At 38.6% G+C, this 19,399-nt stretch overlaps 1 protein-coding gene across 1 annotated transcript in view; it reads right to left on the bottom strand.

The window, feature by feature from the left end:
• PTPRR (protein tyrosine phosphatase receptor type R) overlaps nt 1–19,399 on the bottom strand; it is a 145,262-nt gene that overhangs the window by 19,392 nt on the left and 106,471 nt on the right. Inside the window, exons 7-10 of the mRNA XM_065743306.1 lie at nt 15,989–16,175; nt 9,645–9,729; nt 3,023–3,102; nt 744–881 (exon numbers count right to left, since the gene is read on the bottom strand). Of these exons, the coding sequence (XP_065599378.1) occupies nt 744–881; nt 3,023–3,102; nt 9,645–9,729; nt 15,989–16,175 (490 nt within the window). The remainder of the gene's footprint in view (nt 1–743; nt 882–3,022; nt 3,103–9,644; nt 9,730–15,988; nt 16,176–19,399) is intronic.

The following is a 19,399-nucleotide window of genomic DNA, read 5'->3' as shown; positions in this document are numbered from 1 at the left end:
TTCAAACCCTCAAAATAGGACTTTCTTTTGGCCACAGGCCTCCAAATCACAGGAGAGTGATTTGTTCTTCATGTATGACAGTAAAATATGGTCACAGACACTATCAAGGAAAGCCTGGCAAAGAAGTACATGAATACTAGATAAAACTATTAAAGATGTAGTTGGGAATCAATTTGAAAGTCACCGAATATCTAACATGCAGCTAGATGGCCATTAACCATTAAAATACAATTGTCACTTGCATTTGGTGCTAAGGTAAGGAGCCATATATTTCCATTACAGTTAGGTCTCTCCATGATATTGGCATTTGGGAGACCAAGTCATATTTCTGGGACGATCTAGACGATTTGTAGTATGTAGAACTGATTAAAAAACTGCTATTGTAGCAAAGAGTAAACTTCAACCATGCCAGGAAGCCTCTAACGCTATCCATTTACACATCTATTCTTTACAAAACAGAAAGTCATCAGCAAGAAGTACAGAGGTGACCAACAAGTAAACTATGTGTTTCTTAATAAATTATGAGCCCAACAGTACAGATTTCGAAAACGTAATTTATCTCTTCTGATGACTACACAATTGCAACTGGTGAGTTTGAGAACACTGACATTGTTTTTCACATTGCCCATTACCAGAGTATTTGAGAGCTGGTTATCTGCTGGTTTTCTTTCAAATCTGCTAAGGCTCTTTCTACAGCATGCAGCACCATTGGAAAAATCTCTTGGTTTGGCTAGTTGTCATACCTCATTTTTTTCTTTGAGCTTTGTGATCATAACAATGACAGGGCTGTCTTCTTGCCAAACCATCTGCCAGAAGTCATTCACAGTATTAATCATGGGTCCCTGCGTTGCAATGAATGCCTTCTCTTTACCTCCATATCCCTGGTTTAGAAACAGGCACAAAAACATTTACTGAAAATTCATGCTGTCAGTCAAAATCACAGGTGAATATTCTAAGCAGAAAGAGGAATCTGGAATTAAAAAAAAATTAGTTCTTTGAGCTGAAAGCAGTTAGGAGTAACAGTAGAGCAGATCAGAAATTTTTCAGTAGAACAGTTTTTCCTCTGGGAACTACTGATTCAATGAACTGAAATGATCCAAAGCACACATCAATCCCTCTCAAATTTCCCTGCTTACTTGGCTTCTTCTAGCTTACTCTGTTCCACAAGGTATTGGTGGCTTCTATCATCCAATGGTACTTCAGTGCATGATTTACATGGCTGCAGTGTTTGCAAGATAGTTTACAGTCAAGATGCCATATATATATAAAAAATGAAAACAATAAAACTGTTTTCTGTGAAGATTCATGACAGGAAAGAAGATTTAAAATACATGAGTGTTTGTAGAGGCAAAGACTGTTCACTACATCTTTGCTAAGGGAGAAGTACCTTTATGAGACCTTACAGGAGGGACAGCATCAGTGCAGGGAGTGCTGAGGTACACAGAGAAAGGATAGGTAAACAGTGGAGAACCAGAAGGGAGGGAAAAGTGGGAAGAAATAAGAAAAAAACAACAGACTGCCTTTTTATTTTTCAGGTGAAAAGAGAACTTGTGAGTTTAGGCAGTAGCAGAATGGCATACAGCAATGCAGATCAGGAGCAGGCTGAAGGGAATGAATGAATGGAGAACTGCTTGAGGTGGTGTGGAGCACTCTAACCGTGAGAATTCCTTTTAGGTGGCTTTCTCCCTGCTCACACTCTTCTGCGCTGCTATCCACTGTATGGAACAACAGGACAGATCCTCAACTGGTATAAACAGTTCTCCCTCTACTGACCAATTTGCCTGAATGTAGTTTGTCAAAGACAGGTGTGTCAAGATCTCAGCCAGACTCATTATTTCATTTATTTGCTGTGTTGGATTTTTTCTGCGATTGCTCACACTTCTACCAGTGACAGCAAAAGAAATCACAGTATTTTGGCTTACAGAGTGATGGCACAAAGGACAGGGAGATCTCAGAGGACTCAAAGCACAGCCTAGCTGATGGAAGAGTCATGCTGTTACCCTTCAGAGACAATAGCACTGCTTACTTACAAAGGTGATGATGTCCTTCATACAAAGCACTGAAAGCACAGGATGTGAAATGAAGCAGAGTAAGATGTGTGGTGGATGTGTAAGTATATATTCATATACTGTTATTTAATTAAGGAGCACTATTGTAGAGCTCAGAGGCCATAATTTCAGTTGCAATTATGGAATTATGCAATTAAAAAATATGTTTATTCCAGCTGAGGATCTCCAATAAAAATATTTAATTTTCCATGTAAGGGACTATATTCCTAAAACTTACTGAAGTAGTTTCTTAGTATTGACAGCAGCTTCCAGTGTGCTACAAGAAAGCTCTATGTGTGTCACTGAGAATTATTACATAGCTAACACTTAGAAATAGTACTTTTCAACAGGGTTTGTGCTGGTGAAGTTTTTGCATCATGCAACCATTCAATACAGTGTATAAACAGTTGAATAATGTGCATGTTGGTGCACATATGGATATTTAATACATCTGCTGATGCTCCTTTTCACAAACTGTTACAATATTTGCTTAATTAACTCATGATTTCAGGAATATTAATTGCTAGAGTATGAAAAAAAGACACAATCACTGAACAAATTGGAGATAACATGACTGCAATGAGCAATCATAGATCTTACACTGCTGTTGACTCTGATCTTTAACAAAATATTGATATTTCTGTCTCTTTTCCTTCCTGTAAGGCAGTTAAGACAACATAAAACAGCAAATATTTAAGTAAACAGAAACAGTAATGCATGTATTTCTTAATGTTTTAAAATGTATTTGATAACCTTTTTCTTACTGCAACTATTATAGCACATTGATAGCTACGTGGTCTTTGGTACAAACAGCTCATGAAACTATTTCTGTCACAGCAATGTAGACACAAAGATTAGGATTTATCAGTGAAGATGGGTAGGAATAAAGTGAGAGGTACCTTGGCAAAAATGGCTATTCAGGTGGAAAATCAAATATTGTCCCAAAAGTACAGGAATAGTGTACATTTACTTACCCTAATGTAGTTAGCATTTATGTAGGTACTCAAGGAGTCAGATGGATTTTTTGGTTTCAAATACACTCTGCTTAGAGGATCTAAGAGCACAAGGAAGATGGAAATTGAAAAAGAAAACCCATAATTAGAAGATTTCTATAAAGAATCAAAGACTTGTTGAAGAAAATAATCTATGGTTACTTGGGGTTGTCAAGCACTAAAGCATTATGTAGGAAATTTTTTCCACTGCAAAGACTCATCACATGAAACCAAGGAACACCTACAGTACACAAGGCTGAGCTATGTAGAAGTGTCTCACTAAGCTGCAGATGTCAAAGTAAAGTTGTTAGGTTCAGGCAACATTCAAGCAAGGTCTAATCTGCCTGTGCTGAGTATCCAGCTGACCTGCCTACACTGTCTCTGAAACTTGCCATGGATCTTTGCAGGACACTAGATAAACATACTAAGTTCAGCTTAGATAACTCTGCAGGAAGCTGTACTGTTTCAACGACTGCTTGGATTTAGTTTAAGATGAGACTCCTCTGTGTGGAGTGAAATTAGCCATGTTTTTATATTAGTGTAATGTTCACTAAAAGAGGCTGGACTATATCCTTTCCTCTTGTGTTCTCCTTTGACAATTTGGCAACACTTGTGTGTAACAGAGTGAAGATAAAATACAGGAACATTTTCCTTTATCATCTTCCTTTCATTGTCTTGGACAACCTAGAATGGCATGAGATGCAATTCTTTTGTCTACAGAGTTGGGGGTTACTAAATTCTGCCTGAAAACATATTTTTTGTTTATTCGTTTGTGATGATGTAACTCTCCATGTACTAACCTTTTAGAATTAAGGCCAGTAAATACACAATCAGAGAGAGAAAAGGAGGAGGGGAGCGAGATGCCTACATTGTGGTATAGGGGCACACTTTGGCTTTCTTCACATCTTTTCTGAAAGAATACTCTACTGTTAGTAAACTGATATGGAAATATTTCTCTACTGAAAAATATTCTTCCAGCAGTTGGCTTGAATCAGTAACTGGAATCATCAGTTTTCTACTGGTTTGGAAATAGTCTCTGGAAAGCTCCTTTGAAATGCAATTTTGACAAACAGGTGAAGATTCTCACATGGGTGCTGAACTGGAGGGTGCTAAGAAAACACTACCTGTGCTACAGCAAAACCTGATATTTTCAGGTTTTGAATTTCTTTTGTGACTTTTCACCCTGTTCCTATGAAAAGACGAAAGTTTTGCAAATCAAAGGAAGAGAAGGGTGATCCCAAACATACTTATGTCATTTTCTCCCTAGAGGTGAAAGGAACTTCTTGGGAAGGGAGTGGAGCCATTTCAAGACCCAGGTCTGTGTTATGAACCCATATTTCACAAATTGGGCAAATATATGAGTGTCTTTTAATTCAAAGTCTGTTCATGGAAGTCTTGTTTTCTGTGTTAATAGCACAACATGAATGCTGCTTAGTTATTTTTTCTCCCTTAACAATATGAAGACAGGATATCTCTCATTCCTTTTCAGCACAAACTGATTATTAGCCACTTCCACAAGTGCCTCAGGCTACATGGCCTTGAAAAAACATTCACTTCCTCTAGTTCACAGAGTGCCTCCAATTCTGATGTAGCTTGACCCCTACCTTAAAAAACCTCTTCCTAGCAGACTCAACATCCAGACTGACCATACCTTGGGATAAATTCCTCCAGTACTGAGGAGCTGCTAAATCATTCGCAGAATTTATGAGACTCTTCCAATTTCAACCAGTAAGAAAAAGATGTTTTAGAATAGAGATCTTCTATAAATTAACAGTCCCGATCATTTCTAAAATAGAAAATTGCTGTAAACTTAGCCCAGTAATGAGGAACACCTGAGCACTGCTCAAGATCCAGAGCCACTGAGTGGTCATTGCACATAAATTGAAACAATTACTCCTGAATGACAAATACCTCAGAGGTAATCATCTTTTCCTCATGGATGGCAAAGTCTGAGAGTCTGAAGCTACAGGAGAAAGACACAGATGGTGGCTGCAAGGCTGAATTCATAAACGTTTGTAAAACAACTTGAAATGCAGCAAGGCTGTTAAAACATTTGTAATTGCCAATAAAAAAAAATGTTTCTACAATAATGACCTCCTGCAATAACGACCAAGGCAAAGTTGCTGCTGTTTTCCTCCATGCGTATAGGAAGTCTGGAACAGTTCTCCCATTAACGTAGAAGAGGCTTCCTTCAACACCATCTTTAACAAATTCATACTGGTATGAATTTTCCAGGCTGGAGGGAATTAATGATCTGTAGCTTGCCCCCATGAGAGCAGTCCATATAGGGATCAAATCATAGCATGGACAGCACTGCCAGACAGCTGCCTCTACACTCTCATCACTAGAGTTTCATCCTCCACATGAAAATCCTTTTGTCACAAAGACCTCCAGCTTCACCCCACTGCACTAGCTGTATCCTACTTGAGTTTTTTTTTCTCCTTCATTTAGACTGCTATGTGCTATTCTTTAGAGCTTGGGTACGTTTATTTTTGTAATATTTCCAAGATAAGTCACTTGTTTGACTTAGATCAGTCCTAGTTACCTCACTGACAGCGGAACTGAAACAGCATAAGAAGGGCTGTCCTTATGGCATTTCTCTTTCTTGGACAGGAAAAGAAGCTGAATGTGTTCTGGGGCAGACTGCTGTCCCGCTTGCAACCCAAAGCAGTCAAACAACTTTTAGCTATCAAAACATTTTGAAATTCACTCCTGCTTTGCTTGCGGTCTGTAAATCAATTGTGAGTACTGGTATTCTTTGGTAAAGATTGTAACACAGGACAGAGAAGAATCTGAACTGAATACCTAACCAGGGAATCAGCTATGAAACTTGCAAATAACATAACTGCCTCAAAACACCTAATGTATAAAATACCTGTAAACTACATCAATTTTTAAAATTTCATCTGAATCAAGTTCCAGTACTTCCATTACAGTCCAGGATTCCCCAGATCTAACAGATTTATGATGGTGAGTGCTTCTGCATTTTAAAACTTGCTTCAGCACTAGAAAATAATTTCATTGATGCAAAGGGTTTTTTTCTTCTAAAAATAAGGCTAACCTAATACTCACCGATGATTTTAACTATGCAACCTAACATTAGTTAATCAATTATAACATTGGCTATTGACAAATATAGTAGTATACTGGTGATTACAACTAGGACACATTCTGTCAAATCACATGAAAATAGAGAAATCCTTTGATGAATACATTTTGAATTTACCTAAGAACTATTTTTTTTTTCCATCCTGCTGTGCAAATACGATTTTTTTTCCTTTTGTCTCTGAGATTCCTGCTGAGAATCCTATTGCCTTCACGAGGGAGCAGGGCTGGAGCAAATAAGGCACAAGGGAGCTTAAAAATTCTCAACATCAAGAGAACGGTTTCTCAGCATCTATCTATAAGCTTATGTAAGACTGTAATTTATATGATTTAGATTTAAGTTTCCCCTTATCTTTAAAGGGAGTGTCAGAACCAGTCTTAGCACAAGTAACTCAACAACAGCTTGTGCATTCGTGGACCTGACCAACCAGGTGCTTTGCACCTTCATGTTACTGCCAATCTGCTCTTCTCCAGTGACTGCTTTCATACAGGCTCTTGCCTTGAGTGCTCTTTTTAGGAAGAAATAAGGAGTGATGTCCAGGTATCTTGGATGTGTGCCACATATGTATACCCCCTGAACAGTGTTAAGCCACTTATTCCTCTGTGAGCAGGAGCCTACACCTACTCTGAAGCACAACAGCAATTCTACTTCTATTTTGAGGTGGAGAAGTGGAGTAGAAGGATTAAAAACACAGGTGTTTGAAGCTGCTGTGAGGACAAGTGGTAGGGGCTGCAGGAGACAACTGGTGAAGGTGTGAAACAGGACAGTGAAGAGGGAGCATCAGGGATGGTTTTCTCCTACAGGGATGTAACTGTGATGGAGCTTAGTATAGGACCAGCAGCAGAGGAGACCAGAACGCTGTAAGGGGATGGCAGGGGAATGCAGTTGAAGATACAGAGAGAGCTTTCACAGGACCAGAGCAAGGCACCTAAGTCACGGGGAACGATAAAGAAACAGTGACCTCAAGGAGCAGACCAGCCACTTGTCTTGTCCCCTCACTAGGTGTATTAGCATATTATTATAAAGCAAATAACACTGAAAACTTACAGAGGAATCCTAGCATTTGTATATGAACCTTGGCTGTACTACACTGAAAACATCTTCCACTGAAATGCAACACTTCCTGCACATTGGAGTTTTCCATATAGAACGGATTTCAGCAATCACCTGACTCACGCTGGTGCCTGCCTGGGTAGTGTCTACTAACACTAACCTTCCCCTGTGCACCCTGTGACAGAATTATCTGTGGTGAAGTTATCTCTTAGAAAATGAGAACATTCTCCTCAGCGCAGAGGGTGGAGTAGGCAAGATGGAGCATTTTCAGAGATAATCCATCAACTCCAACGTCACTTGTTACCACAGGTGACGTGCCAGTGCTGGGAATGGAAAAACTGACATGGGTTCACTAAGCAGTAGGTTGATATTATCTGTGCAGGAAACCAGAAGAACCACTCTATTTAATGATGCTGATTGTTTCCAAGCTCTCTTGGACTGGGCATGGGTGTGAGTATTTATTATGAGCATGCACTTCGATCCTCGAAATACCTCCTTTGAAAAAGCTTGGTGCTAACACACAACAGAACTTCTGAGTGCTGTCAAGGAGGGCTGTTACAAAGCATCCGTCCAAGAGTAGCTGTGGTGCATACAGGCAGTGAGCTTTGACTGAAAATGTGCCTTGGAGTCAGCTGTGCACCCTGACTGTCAGAAAGTGAGAACGCAAAGGCATTCTGACTCTCAAAACTCATAAGCATCAATGGAGGCCCAGCTGTCATGACCCAATTCAAAACACATGTGGCAGTGAAGCAGGCCTCCCTGAATTCACAAGGTGCTCCAAAAGGTGAACCTGATGATATGGGCACTGTAGAAAGGGAGATGTCCTTCCAAAAATGCTGCTAGTCAGGCAAAGGGAGGTTTGGGTGATATCCTGGCTCTATTACAGCCAAAGGCAAGCTCCTATTTTCATCAAAAGGGTCAGAATTCCAGCCTCTGTGCATACCATATTGACACCGGGCCAAACTGTTGGGGCTGCTTAGCTTTCTGATTCCTTGGTAAGTGACAACTTGCATTCAATTGCTTTCATTTATTTAATTCCCTTCAACATTCCTCTGTTGCACTCAGCTGCATATAGCTGTTCGTTGCAATGGATGAACTGACCCTGAAGTCAATGGGAATTTTGCTGGTGGCTGAAGGGAAGCAAGGGCTCCGCACAGTGCATTTTTTTTCCCCAACTATGTATTGCATTTCTGAGGCTAATCTAGCAGCTGAAAGCCATCATTTCTCATTAATTTGACTGCAAGGTCTTTGGATGGTGTGATCAAATTACAGTGCATTCAGGCTCACTGGGAGAAATCTTGTCATTCAAAGTGTGTGAATTTGCATAACTGATATGTAACATTGTCCTACAAGGGCAGTATAGAAATGATTAGAAAGCAGTTTCCTAGTTGACAGAACATGCTATGATTAAAAAAAGGTATTCTTCATTCCAAATACAAGCAAAAAGTTGTGTTTATATTTTGCTGTGAAAGCATCCCCCAACATTTAGAATCACTGAACTTTTCCTCTTTGATACTTTCAAAATATCACAATAACACAACAATTCATGCCTAAATTTACTGCAGTATTTAAACTCCTGCAACCTATTTTGAAACTGAACACAAAGCAAAACAATTAGTAAAAGATTCCAAATCTCAGCATCCCCCCCAAAATGGTATAAAAATATTTCAATTTCAGAGAAACCTGTATTTTGAAGGAAAACTATTCCACTGAAAAGTTTTCAATCACCTCTAATTACAACAAACCAATTATTACTATGACAGAAGTAAATAATTTGGGCAGATGAGAATACAGAAGCAGTATAGCAAAGCAGTAACGAGTTTACAGCAACAATGAAAAAGCATTGTATTCTTACTAATATAAACGTATTTCCACAAAGCCATGGAGTGCACGGAGAAGAAAAATAATTAAAACAAAATGAAGTGGCCTTATAAGATGGAAGTCCATTATGAGAAAGGATAGGATGCAATTTCTCTTTTAGTCTGAGCCACTTAATGTTAGACAAAATCTACTCGTTTGACCAAGACAGTATTCAGTGATGGGCTGCACTCTGTTTGATGGTGTGGGCTTTGATACAGGCAACAGCCTCGGTCCTCTCATTCTCCAGATCAGGGGAGCTACTGTGAAGGCATGGCCTAGCTATCTCAACCCATTTGCCTGAGCTGTCCTCCAGAGAAAACCAGCATACATCTAGGCTGCTTTTCAGCATGTGATTGGGATGCAGCCAAAACATGCACCTAAGTCTAAAGTATCCAGGCAGAGTCCTGCACTGGTCAGTTCCCCAGTGCACTGGTCAGCTCCCCAGCTTTCTTTCTACATAGACTTCAAATACACTTATGAATAGGTACACAACAATCAAAGATAAAGACAACTAACTTTTCATGGCAATACATTCTCAAAGCAGACTAAATTTCATCGTAGGAAACCATGGGCTAACTCACTTACTTGGCAAAATTGTTTTATAGCGGTTTTTAGTTCCATGACTCGGGATGTCAATTTCTTTGGGATCCACAAAATTCATTGGTATTTCCTATAAAAAATAAATTAAATCAGATTGGTGTTTCCAAAGGAACCATACAGGAAATTATCCCCAGAAGGCCATCTGCTGTTACACAACTGTCTTTTGACATCAAAGTTATTAAGAAAAAAGTGGTTCCCACCTCAAGCCTGTCAACACCCTTCCTTTAATAAACACAGGAGTTGCATATTGAAGGGGTGACTTCCAAGAAACACTTCTGATGAGTTATTAAAGGCAAGGTTTTTAGAAGATCAGGAGATATGTTAGGAAACACAATAGTACTAGAAATGTAGAGTTGAAAAGTGCAGTATCATGCAACAATTTGCATAAACAGGCTGAGAAATTTCAAGGTAATTAAATAATAATGATACATAATACTGAAATTTTGTGCAAACCTCATAACATCAGTTAAATATCTTGTTTTTCATAGCAGTGATTATTCCTTTGCATGCAGTAACTCAAAAGTGGGGACAGTCATTTTGATTTTGAGGTTTCAAAATACTGCTAGCATTCTTGTAGTTGAATAAAAAAAACCTCAGACAGTTGTTTCCCCCCCCCCCCCCCCCAATGATTCTGGGTCACATTTTGCCAGCTAAAACATGAAAGATGTTTCAGTTGAGTCAAATCTTCATTTTTGACAGGTTTTTTGTTTTTTTTTTTTTTTTAAGTTTTGGACAGTGCTGTTTAAATTATCTTAGTGTAAGCTGGAACTTGATCTTTGCTAAATTAATACTTCTACTTAAGAGTAAAGTAATTTCTGGAGACTTCAGAACTGTTACTAGCCTGGGATATTCATCCAAAGAGACAGTGGCATATTATATAATTGCCTCTTGCAGACACATAGGAAATTAAGGAGGCAGGAAAGGTATGTTCATACCCTGTATAGTGTGGACTTCCTTTGACTTGCACCACTGAAAAATTCAAGTATTTTCTTCCAAAATCAACCAGTTTCTAACTTCAGAGACAAAGCCTGACCAGGACTTCAGCGAAGATCAAATGCATGGCCACTATCCATCAGACACATGGCTCCTGTACACTTTTGTAAGACAAATAGGGACACGACACTGTTTCTTTCTAGATCTCTTCCTTGCTCTTCAACTGAGCCCTCAATAGAATGAGTCTCTGCCTCTCTTTTCAGGCTAGCAAAAACTGTGCTGCTTAAATACATTCTCCTTGCAGATTCAATTCCACTTCCCTGCACTGCCATCCATGTGGTGCCTGTGCTAAGCATGGGATCTTCTCAGTTATAAGTCTCCACCACTGCACAAATCTCATTCAATTCTTTCAGATCAAACCATCTTCTCTGTCCTGCTTTTGATGCCCCTTCTTCCATATATGCTCCTCCTTTCCCCTTTCGTATCCATCTCTCCCTTTCTCCCCTTCCCAATGGTCACCTCCTTGAGGATCTTCCCCTTGGCCCTTGGGCTCTGAAGGGTGCTAACTGGCAAGGGTTGTGAGCACCTTGCACACAGCTACTGGCTGAGATTCACTAGTCCAGTGAGCTTAGTATTAACATTACACTGCTTCTGAAAGGTTTTGTTGCTGAACTGAACAACAAGAGAGAACAATGCTTTAAGCCTTCTGCTAAATGATCTATGCTGGTCATCCGAAGAGTCTAGAAAAAGCATAAGTGGCTGTGGTCTGTGAGGCTTTTCCAGTCACTTATCTGTCTCCTTACTGATGCCTCTTGAAGTTTTAAAATAGTTCATTAGTTGGCAAGTTACTGACAGATGGAGAAATGCTAGTGAGCTGAAAACAGGAATGTATTTCTTTGGGCCAGCAAGGTCAATTAATAATATTAATCACTTACATCCTGTAAACACTCTGTAGTTAGTGGGCTCCTCCCTGTATTAAGTACTTGCGAGGCCAAGGGCACAGACAGGAATCTGCCAATGCACCATGGACCACAGCCACAGACAGGTTGCTTGTGAGGCTGGCTATGAAATGTAAGAGAGGATTCCAGAACAAAATTCAGGATTGGATGAGGAAGCCATCCTGCTAGTGGCAGGCTGATTGCAAAGCACATGAACATGAGTGAATAAGCACACAAAATCTGTAGATAACTAGATGATATGTATCAAATTTCTACATATATGTATGATATTTTAAAATAAATAGAAATTTATAAGCTGCAGGCAGTCACGCTTGTGTGACTGTAAAAGCATATGCACATACGCTTTTGTTCTTGGGCTACTTCACCTATCTGGGTGATACTGTTCGAATAACAGGTATTTTGGTTCACATTCAGGTTTTCCAATGCTACATCTACTCATACACTTAAAGATATATGACTTAGGTCTCTGAGAACATTCCAGAAAATGTGCCAAGAATTAGGAAAATGTAGGCAATTCATTTCAGGGTTTGTTATAGTCATGCCTCCTCTTTGATGAGAACCAAGTTTCACAGATTCAACCACCTGACACCTTCCCATACCAGCCTGTACTTTCTGATAATCTGGTGTTTCAAGAACTGAACTTTCTCTGTTCTGTCACCAAGGTCCAAAGTTCTTTTAAATAGTAGTAATTCAAGCTACTAATCAAAAACTTGCTGGGGAATTTATGTTTCTTCTTCATTGCAAATCAGGCACATTCTCTCAAGTAAAACTAGCCAACCTTCCTGATAACCAAAAAAGAAAGCAACAAAAAAAGAAATCAGAAGAAGAAAATAGCACTTTTGTCTTAATAAATATTGTGAAAAATATTTTGAACATTTGATACTGACAATTGAAAAGTAGAACTAATACCCCTCTAAGATGCTAATTAAATAAACAATTCTTTAAACCAAACATAACTCAAAAAAGGTCATCTTCCAGTTTTCCACTGAAAACTTTGAACATCAGTTCCCAATTTTCAGCATACTTAGATCGCTTTCATGGGAAATAGTAATTTCAGTCTCAAAAAGACGTTCTTATTGTACTTTCTTAGCTAGTTAAAACAAGCTGACTGAGCAGAATGAGTGAGAGCTGTATACTGTGTTTTTTATATGCTTAATATTTCTACTAAAGCTATTATCTGTAGCAAGGAAGACATTAGACAGAAAGCCTACAGCAGCCTCATCTTAAAAGACAATAAAAAAATCTAAAACTGAAACATAAAAATCATTATCTTCTCTACATAATTCTCTGGAAGCATGGAATGACCAAAGTCATATTATGTTCCACTGAGAGAAGAATATAATATGAGCATCCGTTGACCCAAAACCAAGAATGGATGCTGTGTGAGAAGATCTAGGTACATGAGATTCTAGGAACGAGCCAGCTTGTCTCTATGAACTGTATCCTAACATGGGAACTTTAACCATGAAAATGTTGTTCCTTTTAGACTTCCAGCCTAAGCCACAGAATGACAGAAAGTGGATGGTTTGAACAGTGATTAAAGAATATTGAATGCTTAATTTTTTTTTCCAAGTGCAATCTAACCAGTTGCTGGTAAAACAAGTATGCAATTTATTTTTCCAAAGCAAATGGCTTTCAAACTAAACCTTGTCTCTTTAAAAGAAAACAAATAAATAAATAAATAAATGGACTGTTTCATTGGAATGTAATTGTTCAAAATGAAAACTAGCCTATGAGTAAAATGAAACTCATCATCTCGTTCACTGACTCACATACACAAACTGTAAAGAAAAAAAATCAAACTCCAAGAAATCACATCCTCAGACATTTAAAAATAATTGAGAGGATTCTATGCCTGTGCTAAACCAGTGTAAAGATTTCCCATTTATTTCGGTTTGCTAATGACTTATAAAAACTTTAGACTAAGGGTGGGTTGAGTAGTTGGATGTGTTAGGTGTAGCACAACGGAAAGCACAGCATAGTAGCTAAGTCCTAGGCTGCAGCAAGTGAGGATTTGCCCAATTGCAACAGCCATGGACACAGAAATAAAGGAGAGGAGCTGTGTACATTTAGAAGACCTCAGGTACACAGGGATCTCCTGCAAGATATGCTTGCCTCCACTGTCAATCCTTAAATGAGGTCTGGGAAGAGGTGGATGCTGGCTCCATCCCTTCCAGTTACTCGGGTACACTGCATGAACCTGAGCTCTCCTGGGTTGGCCCTGCCTTCCCACCAGGTGTTCCATCACTGGTTCAAGCCATGACTTAGCATTTCTGCTACAGTTAGGTTTGGAGGATCTTGTACCCTCTGATAGCAAGGTTTCTGAGAGAAATATAACAATGGTATGAGCCTTTCTGTGTTTTGAACTAGCCACCCCAGTGTTCTTTCAGCAAAAACCACAATGAATATTCATCCATCTTTACTTTCTTGATATTGATGATTTAATAGGCTTCCATTAGAACCTCTTCCCTAGTCAGGAGTCCTCGACTAAGTCTATTTAATATCTCTGGATACTGAAGCTGCTGTAGCCTGTGACTATATTTGCCATACTTTTTCACGTGCTTTGAAATGGAATAATCAGAGCAGCTTGCATTTGTGAATGATATTGTGAACTATAGATTTTTTCACCACCAAAAAGATGTTTTCTATTTTATTCTCTACTTCCTTTATCACAAGTCTTAGCCTTGTATTTCAGAACCCACTGAAGTATGGAGAACTATTTCCCCTTGAACACATAATGTTTTATTTATCAACTCTGAATTTCATCTACCTTGCCACACTCATATAATCCTTCTGGAACTTCTTTGCAGTCAGTGTCTAATTTTACTACCATTCACAGTAGAATATCATCATCAAACTTTGTCACCTTACAATTTAATCCCTTTTCCAGATGGCTTTTCAGCATCTTGGTCAGTTTCAGCTCAAGAGCAGAAGTCTTGGAGATTCCAGTGATGACCTCCTTTTACTCTAAGAAGCATCTATATATCCTAGAAATCCTTCCTATGCTACAAACACTGCACTGATTCTTCCCCATTGTATTGCATTTGTTCATTTATCTATTGGCATCTTTTGTTATCATAGTTCTTTGCTATTTCTCTGATATATACATCAGATTTATAGATGTATAGTTCTTTGGATCTATTCTGAAGCCCTTCTGAAAAAGGACTAGTTACTTTTGGCTTTCTGTCTCCTCAGATACTGGGACACAAGTGCTACATTATACCCTAGGTTATATGCCATGTTAATAGATCAGTAATTGCATACATGAAATCCTCTAGGACTCCTGGATGGACACCACCCTATTCCAGTGATCACCTTTTATTCACTTTATCAATCTGTTCTGTTACATTAACACTTCAATATCAGACAGACCCTTTTGTGATCTATTTTAATCTACTTCTGCCACACAAGTAGGAAATTCCACACATTCTTCCACGGTTGACCACAGATGTAAATAACATTAACACTTTTCTCCGATTGCCTCACCTTCCCCAAGTCTCTTTTTTATTCCTTTGATCTTCTATTGATTCTTGTACTGTTCGTTTAATTTTGTGCTTTTGATCTATTTAAAACTAAAGCTATAAGGTTTTCTGTAAATTCAAAACATTTTGGCCTGCCTTATTCAGCTTTCACATTCAACTGGCTTCCTTTTACACTCAGTTTTATTTCCTTTGTAAACAGTATCTCCTTATATCTGATAAACTTTTTTATCTGTCTGTTCTGCAATTCTGGTCTTTTTCAGGTCTTCTTAGAGTAATGTTGATAATGTGTTTTCCATGAGTCATTTTTCCTGCTGTGATTTGTTTCATCCTGGTCATTGTCTTTGTTGTACATTCCTACTTTTTAAAATATATTAAATACACTTATAGGAGTCTTTTCTGTATTTCCAGTCTTTAGTATACTAGACCCATAGTATGGAGTATTTGTTAAGGACATGTTAGACTGACTCAGGAGCTGCTTCTCTTCTTGTAGTGTCTGTGCCTGCTCCAAAAATGTCATTTGCTGTAACTAAAAGTTTAGTCTTTGAATTACAAACATTACTAACCCAGGTGATGTTTACAGGGGGATGAACAAATTCTCCAATTATTACTGTGTTTTCTGTCATCATGAAATGATCTCTTATGATCTCTCTGAAACTGCCACGATGTAATTCCTGGATGTTAGTACTGCAGTTCTAATGCAATTTTTATGCCACCCAAGAATGGAACAGGAATCTGTATTACCTATGCCTATAGATAACAGTTAATCTATGAGTTATTTATTTATTGTAGTTGAGTTCAGATTTCTAAATATAAAACACCGCCTCAGAACAATCTAATCCTCCATTCAGAAATGATTTGCTTCTTGATATTAAAGTGTTGCTCAGTAACTTCTTTTCTACAGTTTTCTGTTGTGCCAGTTATCACAAAATCCTCATGTAAAGCTTGTTAAACTCACCATGAATTCTGTTTGCAGTAAATGAGAACATGCAACTGCATCTCGAAGCTGCTGCCTTGTCAGGACGCGACCAGCTGACTGAAGGTATTCCATGGCCACTTTTTCTCGTGGAGTCGGCACAGCAACGAATGGTTCAATACTTCCCAAACTACTCATATCCAAAGTCAGAGAGACATTGGATCCTCGCCTGCATTAGAAAATAATTAAAAGTTATTTTAAAATTAAAATGTATTGTAAATCCCATACTCATGCACCTGACACTAACTGTGTAGTCAGTGGGATATTTGGATGTGCAAAAAGATTTGTATCACTTGAACACTGTGTGTCCAGAAAAGTGAGATTTTAAAGGTCATCTTACATCTTGAATCCAACAATTGACCCTGTAAAAACAGTCTGCTATGGAGGAACTTCAGAATACTCTTAAAAGTAGAAAATGCTCTTGGTATGCTACTTAATCTTTATATATGCCAAATACACAAGTGGTATGTTAGTAAGGAAGAAATGTTTCACAGAAAGAAAAGGGAATGTATTTCTAGTATATACTTAAACAAGCTGGAAATAAATTCATGGATCTCAGGTGCATCTTTAAGAATCTACACAAATTAAATATAAAACATGGAGGAAAAAATGATAGAATAAATAAATGGAAAAGAGGTGTCAACATCATGGGCACCAAGTCAGTGGACAGTATCGTGGGTGAGGTAAGTGACAAGTTAGAGGCAAAAACAGCAATAAACCACAGGGGAAGGAATGACCACAGACTTAGAACACTTATTCAGAAAAAATATGTGAAAACAAAATTTGATTAAATCATATCTTTGAGCTGTGGAAATACAAATGAAGCACATTTTTGTGTTTGGTATGACTGCTAACCTTTTTGTTGCTTTCTCTAAATCACGTGTAAAGAAACGTTTTTCCTAATTTCAACCTATTAATCAAATGTTATCTACTCAGCCCTTAACTTGGGGCGTATTGATGGTGATAAATCCATGCTCTTTTAATTATGATGACTAAATACACAACTTTAGGCCTTAATCAGAGTTTCTGTATTTACTAATCAGAAAAGGGTACTGTGAAGGCTATGAGTTATCCAGCTATCTCTGAACTGGGCTACAGATGCCCTGCTCAGTGTAATCACATTTCTAATATCTACCAAGCAGCAATGTGAATACAGAGATGTGACAAGTTTTATCCCCTGAAGTGTAATGCACATTGTCATATATTATTATAAATACAACACAAGCATAATCAGATGGTGAGGTGACTGTCATCAATACTGGGGTAATGCTTTCCCTTATTAAGCAGCAAAAATTGTGTTTACAGTTGCCTGTTACTCTCCTCTTGTTATCCATGGGTGGCCCAAAGATATTTGAATGCAAATGTATTTAAGTAAATTATTTGTCTTTTCCAACACTCTGACTCAGCTTTGTGCTGGTACTGTTGTTGTTTTCAAATCTTCTTTCTGTCTCCAGAATAGGTATATTCTAAGGGTTTATTGCTTTCTTCTCTGGTTGTAACTATACTAATACAACTCTGTTTTGTTCTGACGCAGCTTCGATGTACTTCCCTTTCTTTTACATGCCAACAGGTCACTTAGTAACTTTGTTTTAAATTAAACCATTTCTATCATGTCACTCTGCTTGAATAGAAATGATTTCAGCCACCCACCTGCCACTTAGCAAAACACAAAACTGCAGTTGCCAGGAAAAGAGACCACCTGATGGAGCCAGTGAATCTCAGACGGTGCCATTGTGTCCATGAGCCTATTTCAGCTTAAATGATGAGTGGGTGACAGCAAGAAATGTGCTGTTCAAGCATGCAGATGGTTACAGTGAGTCAGTAACAGAAGCTGCAGTGGGAGAGAAGCAAGATGGAGCAGAAGTGGTTGCAGACAGCTGGCTGCCTCCTGGGTTAGACAGGGACAATTTTAGTTGGCAGAGGGAAGATGGAGGGGTAGGATTCTGCTAATTCACCTAAGAGGAATGGAGGGCTGAAGGAGCATACATGGTGGCCGCTCTCTGCACACTAATCCTGGTTCATGTACCTAAGCCACTTCCTGAGGGACCATTCCTGCCTGTAGGATAGACGGTCCCTCAGACATTCATCAAGCAAAACATCCCGTTAGACCACTTTCTCATAAAACCCATCTTGCTTAAGCACATCTTCTGACCATGACTAGCAATTTATTCCACGGAAAAGGGCTGTCCTTAAACAGGTGGCTCTGAGGGTTTATATCACAGAACAGATCTTTTGAAAATGAGCCAGAAATCTATAGAAGAGGTGAGAAATGAACCACTCCCGAACTGTTTAGACTATCTTTGGTTGGGAAATGGGTAGCAATTGAGATTCAGTCATACTTCTGGAAAAGTCTACTGAGATTTCCCATTATAGAGGAAAAGTATTCTCATTGTTTGGTAACAAAGTACAGTGAAAATGTTAATATTTTCTTTGGCTTTTACGTTGTTATAACTGACAGTCTTGGCAAAAAGGCTATTTCCTTTCTAACAACAACAGAAAATATACCTGGTCTAATTATAACTTTGAGTTTATAGTTTTTACCATTTATGGGGATTATTGATGAATACCAGTGCTAAGAATCAAAAAACTTACTCTGGAAAGAAAAAATAAAATTAGCTACATATTTAACACATTGAATTCTACATACAGAATAAAAACTGAACAGAGGACAGACTTACTTTTCTTGTGCTATTGGAGAGAATGGACAATGGATCAGTGGGATCACTGACACTGCCAGTCAGACAACTAATTTTTCTCAGATCCTTCCATTGCAAATTACAGTGAAGAAGGCATATGCTTGTTTTTACCCTTATTTCTGAATATTTTCAATTGTATGCCACAATCCCCTATAAATAGCTTTATTTTCAGTGCCCTGTGTTAACAGCCTGGGCCAATTAGAGAAGATTGATTTATTCCTTTGTGAGCAGAGATCCCTGTCCTGGAACACCTTGAGGTTCTGTCTTGGTGGTGATGTGCATCATGTAAGGAATCTGTAAACGTTCGTGACAACATCTCATTAAAGTCGGTTCGAGGCTAACTCTTCCGACATTTCGTCAGCTGGTACAGCCACATCATTATGGGTATGTGAATAAGTGCAATCAGGAAACCACTTGTGTCTGTGTATTGTCTAGTACCTCAGAGGGGGGCCTACTACATTCTCATGGGCCTCTTTTCAATAGGGCAATAGGAACAAGCCCACTGATGAGAATCCACTGGAGGATTTTTAATGGTGCATTTATTGATGCAGACTTTATTATAAGTCAAGGTAAAAAAAAAAATGCAATGTTTGTTTTGTTTGTTTCAAAACCCTCTAAAGGAAGCTCCACCTGTCCACCCCAGGGGGCCACCAGGTTACTAAAGCCTATTAATCATTAGCAAGGTCATTTCCAGGTC

Source organism: Cyrtonyx montezumae, unplaced genomic scaffold (assembly GCF_038088225.1).
Source record: "Cyrtonyx montezumae isolate F1298 unplaced genomic scaffold, pur_monq_1.0 scaffold_3, whole genome shotgun sequence".
In the NCBI taxonomy this organism is placed as follows: domain Eukaryota; kingdom Metazoa; phylum Chordata; class Aves; order Galliformes; family Odontophoridae; genus Cyrtonyx; species Cyrtonyx montezumae.
The sequence above is the reverse complement of the archived record's forward strand: the minus strand, read 5'-3'. Positions and strand labels throughout refer to the sequence as shown.